General features: G+C 53.4%; 1 protein-coding gene across 2 annotated transcripts in view; it reads left to right on the forward strand.

The window, feature by feature from the left end:
- The window catches only part of Phf21b (PHD finger protein 21B), a 67724-nt gene that overhangs the window by 50048 nt on the left and 5565 nt on the right, over window positions 1–12111 (forward strand). For both annotated transcript variants that reach the window (XM_026782770.1, XM_005354414.2), the window contains exons 5-12: window positions 172–303; window positions 4674–4725; window positions 6074–6150; window positions 8286–8340; window positions 9590–9612; window positions 11234–11392; window positions 11705–11780; window positions 11969–12072. In XM_026782770.1, coding sequence (XP_026638571.1) covers window positions 172–303; window positions 4674–4725; window positions 6074–6150; window positions 8286–8340; window positions 9590–9612; window positions 11234–11392; window positions 11705–11780; window positions 11969–12072 — 678 coding nt within the window. The remainder of the gene's footprint in view (window positions 1–171; window positions 304–4673; window positions 4726–6073; window positions 6151–8285; window positions 8341–9589; window positions 9613–11233; window positions 11393–11704; window positions 11781–11968; window positions 12073–12111) is intronic.

The raw sequence follows: 12111 nt of genomic DNA on the forward strand, positions 1-12111 counted from the left end.
CTCATGGAGGTAGGGATGGGGGAGAATATTTGGAAGCCAGGCCCTGGACACAGGGCAGCCACCTGGTTCCTTCCTCTGTGATATACCTTTCAGGACCTACCTGACTCCTAGCTCCTCCCTGCATCTCCATTACTGGACCCCTGCCTCTCTCATCCTTCCTGCATCTTCCAGGTCATCATCATTCAGCCTCAAGTGCAGACGCAGCCTGAGAGTTCAGCAGAGCCCCGGCCACCCACGGAGGAGCCACCTCAGGGAGCTCAGGCCACCAAGGAAGATCAACCTCCCAGCCAGGAGAATCCCGAGGTAGTGTGGCCTGCTGGAGGGCCCTACCCCTTCTTGGCTTTAAGACCAGGCTCTTTGCAGGCTTGGGACAACTTCATTAGGAAGCTCTTGACTGGATGTAGTGAACTCTTGGCTGAATGTAGCTGCCAGAGCAGGGCTCACTCAGTGAGCTGTGTCTGCACCCTCTGTTCTCTGGGCTGTGCAGGCAGGGTAAGGCCATGGTCAGCACGGATTCTACCATCTTGCTGCCTGGCTGAGTGTCAACAGTGTTGCTTCCTGTCTAGTGATTCGTCGACACACGGGAGCAGTAAGGCCTGGGTTGCTGGAGGATTCTGAGTTGAGCCGCTGGATCAGGGACGTTATCCACCTTCCCCGCTGGCTGTGAGCCTTGTTCCTCTCAGGACTAAGCCCAGAAAGAGATGTTTGCCCACCATGGGCAGCATGCGGCTCCTGCCCCTGCTTCCTGTTTGTGTTCAACCCTGGAAGCTTGAGGGATATGGAACAAGACCAATAGTTCTATAAGGCTAAGAACTTTCCAGAAGTTACACGTGACACCTCCTCCCACTCCCTAGAGGAAGAGGGATAATTGGAACCATTCCAGTCATCTTCAGTCATAGAGCAAGGCAACAGCTGTCCAAGGACGTGGCTTCATCGGGTGTTTATCCCGTGCTAGGGCTATACTCTCAGCCCCACGTCACCGAGACCATCCCTGCTCTGCTGTGGTCTTCTCCACATGGCTCTTCTCACTCAGACTCTAATTTCATTGGTGAACCCTCATTCATCCCACCAGAGTCCAGCCAGCATGATGCCCTGCCCCCAGCTGATCCCACACCAGCGAAGTCTCCCCTAGGTCCCCAGGCTCCCGAGCTCCTGGTGACTGCAGTGACCTGTGGTCCCAAAGACATGTTTTGATTTCTGAGCTTTTTGTCCTCCCTCGGCGTTCACACTTGGGTTTGCCCTCCCCTGTGCTCTGTGATGCGAGCAAGGAGCTCAGGCTGGGCAGATGTTGTCCTTGTCCTGGGAAGCTCCTTTCTGAGGGCAGAGACCAATGTGACTACAAAGGCTGTCAAACAGGGGCTAAAAAACTTCCAGTGAGCCGTGAGCCACAGGAGAAAGGGTAGAGAGAGGCTACTTGAGGGGATGAAGGGGGCTTTGCACAGAGAGGGACATGATGGACATAGGTCAAGAGAATGCCGGAGGCTAGAGGCAGAGGGACTGGCATGGCAGGTGGAGGATACTGTGTGGGCAGTAAGGGCTGGAGACTCCCAGATAGGTCAGCGGGGCTGCAGAAAACAGGTAACTTAAGAGTAGAGGGTCAGCCCTGCACAGACAGATGATAGAACCTGATTCCAGAAGACCAGGCAGCCAGGGTGGGGTTTTGATCCTTAAATGGGGGAGCCAGGGAGTATCTGGGTAAAAGAGTGATTTGGTTATTGCCCTTGCTCATGTGCAGAATGCCTTGAGGGGCTGAAGAGATAGCAAAGTTGTTAAAGAGCTTGCCTGTCATGTACAAAGCCCTGGGGTTGCTAAAAATCCACAGTACTGCATATACTGGACGTGGTGGTACCCACCTCTAATCCTAGCCCAGGGGTTGAGGCAGGAGGACTCATTCAAGGTCATCCCTGGCTACCTAGTGAGTTGGAGTCCAGCCTGGGCTACATGAGACCCAGTATATACACACACACACGTGCACGCGCACACACACACCCCAAAAGAAGAAAGAAAGACAGAAAGACAAGAAAGAAAGAAAGAAAGAAAGAAAGAAAGAAAGAAAGAAAGAAAGAAAGGAAAGAAAGGAAAAGGGGAAGGAAGGAAGGAAAGAAGGAAGGAAGGAAGAGAAATCCTCCATTGGGTTGCCTGGAACATGAAGCTGCTATGTGGGCCACATCTTCTCAATGACCCCAGCCCCAAGGTCCTATTGGGTCCAGCCTGTGACAGTGTCTGAGTACCATGTATGTACATGGTAAGGCCCTGGCTGGCTTGTTGCCTGTAGCCCTCGCCTACTCCTGTCTCCGCTGCCTTGAGGTTTGCAGCATTCTCCATTCAGGAAGTTTCTGAATCTCCTTGTTCTCTCGGAGTGCATCTTAGTCAATTATTGAGCATTTTTACAATTAGTATAATTATATCTAACTGCGTAATTGGTGTAAATACTCATAACGGCTTAAAGAGAACACTCAGAACACGCCCTGGTGTAGAAGCCCTTGTTCAAGTTTGAGAGTTGGGCAGCGTAGGCCTGCAGCAGGAGACTGTGCCAATCAGGACACCTCGCTGAGTCAAGTGGGACCCCAGGCCATTGCAGGCCACGGGTTCTGGTTTCTGTATGGTCCTCGGGATAGAACTACACTCCACCCCTGAGCTGTTATACAACTCCAGCCTTCTTTAGCTTCCTTTTTTGAAACTGGGTCTCACTAGGTTGCCAAGGCTGAACTTGAACTCACTCTCTGTTGCCCAGACAGGACTTCAACTTGTTTTACTCCTGTCCCGGCCTCCCTGGTAGCAGGATTATAGGCCTGTGTCTTAGAACTAAGCATGGACATCAGTTTTTGTAAAGAACCTGAACAGCTGGTGATGAGGCCTGCAGACCTGACGAGCCTGCCAGGAGAGTGTTGAAACGTCCCAGAAGTTATATAGCAGCAGAAACTTTGGGTGGCCAGTAGCTCAGAACGATACCTGGACACTTTGAAAGGGGTGTTTTGGTGGCAGTTGTGAGGAGTGGGGGCACAGGATGGAGGGTACACACAGCCTATGCTCACTGTAGGAGGTGCCCCTACATGGATGGATGTGTCCTCACAGCAAGCAGCTTGTGTGCCCAAAACTGCAGCAAGCCTGCTGCATGTGCCCAGGTCAGAAGTAGTCTCTGGCAGAGCCAATGCCCAGGCTACCCAGCCCTGCAGCTGGGAACCAAAGATGCCGCCCTCACTGTGGGCAGCTGAGTTGGGGCAGGGCAGGCTTCTCCAGCAGAAGCCAGGGCATGCCCAGGCTACCCACCCCTGCAGCTGGGAACCGGAGATGCCACCCTTACTGTTGGCAGCTAAGTCAGGGCAGGGTGGGCTGCAGTCAAGTTTCTCAGGACAGTACTGCAGAGGCCAGCCACTTTGCCAGGGGTTGCCTCTGACTTCCTCACTCGCGGCTCCTAAACTTTCTGCAAAAAAGGTGACGGGTGTGAGAAGCCCCTATTATTTAACTTGCAAGAGACTATAGGCCTGGTTCATCTCCCTCATCGAAGTCCTTACACTTCCAAGACATCCCAAAAGGCCAGTAGAGCTGGGTCTGGCCTGTCTTACTGGCCCCATTCCTCTTTGGCTTGTAGGGAGCTCCCAGCTCAGTCTGTATCCTCGGATTCCATGTCCACAGAATCAAAAATACTAAAGGAGAGACGAGGGGGGAGGATTCTAGAAAGTTTGAAAGGCAGTGCTTGGATTTGCTGCACACCAAGCATAGCCCAGAATCCTGTCATTGAAGTGTGGGCGTGTCCTGCCGGAATGCAGTTTCACAGATCCTCAGGCTCCCTCACTTCCTGCGTCCCCTCCTCCGTGACTGTTGCACACAGACATCTCTGCTGTCAGTATTCCCTAGAGAGCACAGTGAAGCAATGATTTATTTGTGGTTTCTGTCACATCAGGCATTACAGGCCACATAGAATTGGTTTAAAGAATTCAGGAGGTGTGCGTGGGATTTGTGTAGACACTGCTGTTTTGTAGAAGGGACAGCCCAGAGGATTCTGGCTTCCGCTAGGACCAGGATAGTGTGCACCCTGTGGGGCTCCATCTTCCACGCTATCGTCCCTCCTCCTTTCAGTCCCTCTTGTTTGCTCAGACGTCCATTTGCCGAACACGCACACTGCAGAGCCCACTCCACGGACAGAATGGTTTGGGAAATGGCACCCCTCTGTCTGTCTGTTCTTCCTCTGCTTAAGGCCAGAGCCTTCTGCAGGCTGAGATCACCTTTCTCATTCCTCAAGGGTACCTGTCATCTTGCCAGCCCCATGCTATTCGTTTTTAAAGTGTATTTGAACTGGGCAGTAGTGGCACACACCTTTAATCCCAGCATTCAGGAGACAGAGGCAGGCAGATCTCTGAGTTCGAGGTCAGCATGGTCTACTAGAACTAGTTCCAGGAATGCAACAGAGAACCCCTACCTCAAAAAACAAAACAACAACAACAGAAGTGTATTTGAGGACTGTGTTATCCAGCTCCATCACAGGCCCCTAGCTACTCCCTACACTGATGTTGGATAGTTTCTGGGTATCTGAGTTCCCCAACTTTCTGGGGCAGTGGCTGCATGACTGGGCATCCCCAGGGGATAGCCCTGTGGCTCACAGACTATTTCTTGCCTGACTTGGATGAGAGCCGACAGCTGTGTTAACGCCTCTCTATCCCCTTTCTTTTCAGAAAATTGCCTTCATGGTAGCGCTAGGCCTGGTCACAACGGAACACCTGGAAGGTAATGATGGAGACAGTGGATGGAGTTTGGTAGGTGGGACTTGGTGGGGCCCTAGATAGAAGCAGCAGCCTTTAGGGTAGTACCCCAGGTCATGGCTGTGCCCTATCCATATGTGAGGCTCCTAGGAACCCAGCCCCAGGTAATGGAGGCACAATAACAAGACGAGCCAGAGAAACATCTGGTTTTCTGTATCCCATGACTGAACATGCCTGTCATGGCACTGTCACAACCTGACTCCACCCTGGAGCCTACACAGTGATGTAACAGGGGTCCTTGTCCAATCCTGCCATTCACTAACACATGAGAGCTGATGTTTCCTTATTTCTTTGGTGTTTGGTCCACTTTGGACCTCTCTCTTCATCTACAGCATAAGGGAAACCATCTCCTTAAGCTTGTTGGGTTGTGGGGAGTTGAGGGAATGGCACTTTCCTAATATGCAACTGGCCTTCACTTTGAAAACCTCTCTCCATGATCTGGGATCTCACAGTATTTATTTAGATCCCCATCTCTTCCACCAAGGCCCGTGGTGCCTCACAGGGAACACACAGAGAGACACTGACAGTGGCCAGGAGGAAGCTGACAGAGATGAGGAATGGGCACCTCGGGCAGCTACATGAGGAGGCAGAACAAGCTGCAGCATGCAAGGGAGATGGGCCGGAAAGCAGGCAGGCCACTGGGCACTGGACACCACAAAGCTGTGCCTGATGGAGCAGAACCAGACCTCACTCTGCTGCTGCCATCCAGGGGTTCCGAGACGGGGCGGGGTGCTGTCTTAGTCACTGTTCCACTGCTGTGAAGAGACCCCATGACCAAGACAACTCATAAGAGGAAGCATTTAACTGGGGACTTGCTCACAGTTTCAAGCTCAGTCCATTATCATCATGGCAGGGAGCATGGGAGCAGGCAGATGTGGTGCTCGAGAAGTAGCTGAAAGGTACATCCTGATCCACAAGCAGAGAGAGAGAGAGAGAGAGAGAGAGAGAGAGAGAGAGAGAGAGAAGAGAGAGAGAACCTGGGCTTGGCATAGGCTTTTAAGACTTCAAACCCACCCCCAGTGACCCAGTGACACACACTTTCTCCTACAAGGCCACACCTCCTAATCCTTCTAATCCTTTCAAGGAGTTCCACTCCCTGGTGACTAAACATTCAAATATATGAGCCTCTGGGGGCCATTCTTATTTAAACTACCACAGGGCCTTATGCTGAGGAGTGTGTCCCTGTCCCCTCATCCCCTGCCTGGCACTCATCCTGAGTCCACTGGAGCCATGCTATAAGCAGTTCCTGGAGGCTCTGACCTGCCCTGACCTACTAGGTGAGGAGCCTGTGACTGCTCTGTCTGCCTTTCCAGAAATCCAGAGCAAGCGTCAGGAGCGGAAGAGGAGGAGCACGGCTAACCCCGCCTATAGCGGCTTCTTGGAAACCGAGGTGGGACTCTTGGGCACCCCTCCTGGGGCTGGGAGAAATGGTGTAGAGCCCCATGTGCCCCTCCCCCTTCTGCGATGAAAAGTTGATGGGTCCAGATGAGTCTTTGGGACCTCGGCCAGCTTTCTTACTGTCTTCTTGCCCATCCTTCCTAACCAGAAGCATTCAGCCGAAGCAAGGCGTGTACTCTCACTGAGTGTTCACACCTGTAACATAGCAGCCAGGAAGCTGAGACAGGACTTTTAGCTCCAGGCTATCCTGGGTTACATAGTGAGACCCTGTCATAAAACAAATGCTGTCTGCTGGAGTCCTAGCAGAGGCCCCTCTGAGTATCAAACACACCTGCTGGCCACAGGTAGCGCTGGGTCCCTCATGAGACTATTATGAAAGGCCCATGGACAAAGCCCGGGACCCAGGCTACACACTGATGCGTCATATCACAGAGCCCACTGTGGCTTGTCCTTCACTGGGGAGGCTCCTGTGGTGTCTCTGCTCTGATGGACTGTACCATCTCAGACCTGTGCTCTCTCAACCCCTGGGTCTGGGCAGGCGGTGGGCAGCAAGCAGGGATCCAATCTCTGGTCCTCTAGAAGAACAGCAGGTGCTCCTAATGGCTGAGCTGTTCTTTAGCCCCCACTTCCTTTCTTTAGGATGTGGGTTCTACATCCATGTCTCATGAACTTGAATTTAGCTGGGAAGGGGAGCCCTTGCAGGGAGCATGTTTAGCTCCAATTCTGCAGTGCCCCATCCAGGGGAGAAAAGTGGCTCCCCAACCTCTGTCCACCATATGTCCCTTGCCCTCCCCACTCCTGTCTTAGAAGGTACTCACTCTTGAACACATCCCGCTCTCTTCTCCTGGGTCTAGTGAGCTAGCCATGTCCCCCAGACATGGGGACCTTTCACACCGGCCATCAATGGCAAAGGGTGTGGCTCAGCTGGTGGAGTGCTTGCCTAGGATCCATTAAGTTCTGAGTTCAAGTCCTGCCCCCTACAGCACTGCTAAAATCAGGCAAGGTGGCATGTATTTGTAATCCCAGCACTTGGGAGATGACAGGATTAGGAGTTCAAGGTCATTCTTGGTTACTTAGAAGGCTAGCCTGGAATGAATGAAACTCTGATTTAAAGGCGGTGGTGGCGCACGCCTTTAATCCCAGCACTTGGGAGGCAGAGGCAAGCGGATCTCTGTGAGTTCGAGGCCAGCCTGGTCTACAGAGCTAGTTCCAGGACCGGCTCCAAAACCACAGAGAAATCCTGTCTCGAAAAACCACAGAGAAATCCTGTCTCGAAAAACCAAAAATAAATAAATAAATAAATAAATAAATAAATAAATAAATAAATAAATAAATGCATGCAGGAAGGAAGGAAGAATCTTAAGTTGTCTTTAGCCTCCAACCAAGAACACATATTCTGACACCAAGACCCAGGCCTCAGCCCTGTGATTGTTAAGAAACTCTGGGCATAGAATCTATCCAGTGTGCACAACATCTGTGGCCAGAGCCACGGGACCTCCTTAGCCACAGTCAGCTCAAAACCCTGTGACCCTTGAGCCTTAGACAAGCATGCAAACTAAGAGCAGTCCTTTGCCGGTCTCTTCCTTGCCCTTGAGTGAAGCTTGACTACATTGAGAAGGCTTCAAAACTAATTCTAGAACAATCTTTCTGCCATAGCCAGAACCACTTGGAACCACCAAGGTCGGGTTGGGAGTGAGGTCACTAAAACTAATGCTTCTACCTTTTTCCTGGGCCTCTGCAACTGCCAGGCTTGGGCCACATGCCAGGAGGTGAAATTGGGTGGGGAGGGGCAGTCCATATACCTCCTGGCTGTAGAACAGAGAAAGGTCAGGGGCAGGTGGAAGGGCGGTGCTGGCTTTGTCCCTAACCCATTGTGCTTGTAGATATTCCTGCCTAAGACAACTTGGGATGGAGATTCCTGGCCCTCAGCAAGAACCCAGCCTTTGTAGACTCCCCGCTCTGCCCCTGGGTCCTGGTATCTGTTCATCCCCCATGTCTTCTACATAGGGTGTCTGTCCGGTCTCCAGAGCCCCATGTCGGGCTGTCTCATAGGGTCCTGGGCAGGCCATCGTAGTGACATAAGATTGTGCATGAACGATTCTTTGGCTCTGCTTTCTGTCCCCACAGAGAAAGCGGCTGGCCTCCAGCTATCTCCACAACCCCCTGTTCCTGACAACACGAGGTAAGTGCCAGCCAGAACCACAGCTTCCACGGACCCACAACCCTCCCTGAGCCTCTCCACTGCTCTCTGGGCTTCATGTAACCTCTGCTCTCGGTGCTCCTGGGGAAGGAGGAGGGCTGCCAGAGTCGGCTCCATCTCATTAGATACAGACACTGCAGTGGGGACATGCTGCCCTCCAGAGTTACAACGCTGCTGGGTGTCCAGCTCAGAGAACCAGGCTGAAGATCACTGTGGTAGGGCCGTCACCAAAGGGCTGAGCGTGCAGGCCACAAGGTGTGTAGAGGGTGCCTCTGCTTCCCTGCCCCTCTGTCTACAGCCCCATGCTGCCAGTTAGCCATGCTGCCTGCCATTAAACAGCTCTGGAAGAACAGGCCCTCATCTCCAAGCTGAACTGGGCATCATCCCAACCCTGCCCTCCCTCCTGGACTGACTCTGGGCAGTTGGACGGCCTCAGCTAATCGAGGAGTACTGGGTACTGGGCCCAGTTCTTACAGACAGGGGCATACATCCCAACTTTCAGTAGGGTCCTTTCTCCTGTGCCAACCATCTTCCATGGCTGGGAGCTAATGTCCCTCTCATCATAGTACTCAGGAAACTGAGGCAGGAGGATTGCTGTCAGTTTCAGGCCAGCCTACCCTAAAGAAAGACTTTGTCTCAGAAGAAAAGAAAGAAGTAGCAGTAGCTTTGGAGGGCAGGAAATGCCTCCCTGCGTCTTGGGATTCTGCGTAGCTCTTGGCATCAGCCACTCCTTAGTTGCTGGACTACTGATCTACACAGTGGGCCTGTAATGCCTGCTCTAGTTGGTGGGCAGTTCCCCCCAGGAACAGCATCGTCACAGATGGTTTGTCTAGGAACCTGGAAGGAAAACCCTGCTTGAGTTTCCTACTCCATGTGGTTTGAGATCATGGCCTTAAATACAAAGGGTTCACAGCCAGAAGGAGCTGGAAACAGGTTACTCCAAGGGGTCCTCTGAATTCTGGCTTAGTCTCTGTGTCACCTCCCTGTGCCAGCCATGATGCTCATGAGTTCAGATGCTGTGAGCCTGTTCCCACGTAGGTCCTGGCCAGAACCAAGGCAGAGTCTTCCCTCATCACGTGGTTCTGAGAACTCCGGTATCATTGGGCCTTGTGATACTTCCATCATGCTCTAGGGCAAGGACTCTGCCACACCAAGCCAGTGGGACCCCAGCCATGACCCATACTTCTCCCACCCCCACTAACATCTTCTCCACCCTTCCTCCCTGTGCTAGCCAATGAGGACCCCTGCTGGAAGGTACGTGACCCCCATCTTCACATGAAGGGGTGTGGGACATCTCTCAATGCTTTATCTTGGTCCCCAGAGCTTTCACAACACCAGGCCTGCTTTCCTCATGCCCTCATGCCAGGCTGAGCCCTACATTACTGCAGGGAATTCCCCCCTGCCTGGTCCTGAGGGTGTTCACATTGTACCACCTGACCCTGGCTCTGCCTGGCTTTTCTGGGTGACCCTCAGCAGAACTGGCCATCTTTAGTTCTCTGTTGCCCATCCAATGGGCTAGTTCCCAGGGTGTTACCCTATGTGCCCATTGTGATCCTGTGACTCCACCCACCCACAAAGCCCACATCCCTGTTCCCTGAGCTGGTCGGGACCTGGATCCTGAGCATAACCTCTCACTGACCTAATTCCTTTTCATTTACTTGATTTATGGGGTGTGTGTGTGTGTGTGCGCACGCGCACACACACATGTGTACCATTGTGCAAGGGTAGAGGTCAGAGGGCAGCTTGTGGGGCTCCGTTTTCTTCTTCTATCACGTAAGCCATAGGGATGGATCTCAACCTCAGCATCAGGTGCTTCTGCGCTCTGCACTCTCTCCACAGCCCTTCCCCAGTTTCTAATCTAATTCTGAATGAACCTTGTCCCACACGCTCGCATGCGCAAGGGAACTGCTTACAGCCTGCTCTGGGTGGCCACGGTGCTTTCCAAGGCCCCCTGCAGTAGTAAACACAGGTACCCAGACCACACAGATAAGGGGACACATGAGGTGGTGGAAGACTCCCTCTTTTCCATAAGTTCTAGTCCCGGAGGGGCCTTGGCTTCAAGGCAGGAGGCATGGATTGTGGTCCTGGCTCCACTCCCATCCTCACTCTGTGTGACCCCAGGCCAATGCTTCGTCCTTCCTGAGTCTTTGCACTGGATGCGGGATACAAATGAGAGACTTGGAGGCCCCCTTTGGGAACACCTCTGGTGTCCAGTCCCTTGCAACAGGGGCCATCCCTTCCCACTACTTCAGTGCTGGAGCCGGAAACTTGATAGTCTTACAGACCAGGGCCATTGTCAGTTCCTGGACGGGTGTGGATCATCGGCGGAGCTCCCCTTGGCGCAGCCTGCTGGTGGGCTGGGGAGCACAGTCCCTAGAGCTTATCCTGAGGCCTCTGGGAGGGACAGAAGGGCTCTATCCTGTACTGCACTGCAGGACATCAGGCATGGGTGGGGTGCACTTCGTGCTCTCTGTTCTGTCCTGCCCAGCACCCAAGGGGCAGCTGTTCTTATCCCTGTGATGGATATGGAAACAGGTGTGTGACCCATCCATCTGGCAGGGGTCCTTACTAGATGGGTTTGCAGTTGAGGGACTAAAGGTGTAGCCTGTGTCAGGCTACAGTCCCCGCCCTGAGGCAGTGTATACTTGAGGAGGAGTCATCGCTGCAGGGCCCTGCTGCATGGGAGGCTTGGTGCTGGGGCCTTCTGTGTGACTCCAGTGCTCAGTGCCCTGGTCAGGGTATACAGGAGTGCCCTGGAACCCTACCCATGGGGCACATATCTGACACTCTCACCCTGAAGAGGAATCTCTCCCTCCCACTCTCTCAAGCTGCCTGGGCCTGACTGAAGCGCTTCCTGCCCTCCTTTCTCTTGCAGAATGAAATCACCCACGATGAATTCTGTGGTGCCTGCAAGCGAGGAGCCAACCTACAGCCCTGTGGCACCTGTTCAGGGGCCTACCACCTCAGCTGCCTGGACCCGCCTCTTAAGACGGCACCCAAGGGCGTATGGGTCTGCCCCAAGTGCCAGCGGAAGGTGCGGGCAGAAGGCTCACACTTTGCCCCTGCACATTTGAGACAGGGTTCTGGGTCATCCCCAGGATGGGTGTAGCAGGAGAGTGACGAGGGGGTCTTGAGCATCCATCCCTGGCTTCTACAAAGGAGAGAAACCTAGAAGGAAGTCACTCATTGAGTGGCCCCAGTGGACCAAGCTGGTATAACTCCTATCCCCTGCTCACAGTTGGGAATCTGGCTCAGAGAGCATGCCTCCCAGGAGTGCATAGCCAGGATCTGGTCTCAGAAAGTTCTGGGGCCTGTATTCTTTCTCATCATTCCATCTGCCCCACAGGCCTTAAAGAAAGACGAGGGTGTGCCCTGGACTGGGATGCTGGCTATCGTCCACTCCTATGTCACCCACAAGACAGGTAAGGGTCCCTAGGAGTGGGAAAGGACCCCTGGGTTCATATGGGACCTGGGGGGATGCAGGGCATGTCCAGGTTCTTCTGGGCCAGAGCTCTGAGAAAGGGGTGGCTGGGGCTGGTCCCTAGCAGGACATTCAGATCCAGCACTCACCTGCCCCTCCATGGAGCTGGCCTCTCTCTCTCTCTCCCAGTGAAAGAGGAAGAGAAGCAGAAACTGCTGCAGCGTGGCAACGAGCTACAGACTGAGCACCAGCAGCTGGAGGAGCGGGACCGGCAGCTAGCCTCAGCGGTGAAGGTGAGCGCAAGTCGGGTGGGTCCCTCATCACCCACTCGC

This window comes from Microtus ochrogaster, chromosome 15 (genome assembly GCF_000317375.1).
Source record: "Microtus ochrogaster isolate Prairie Vole_2 chromosome 15, MicOch1.0, whole genome shotgun sequence".
Classification (NCBI taxonomy): Eukaryota; Metazoa; Chordata; class Mammalia; order Rodentia; family Cricetidae; genus Microtus; species Microtus ochrogaster.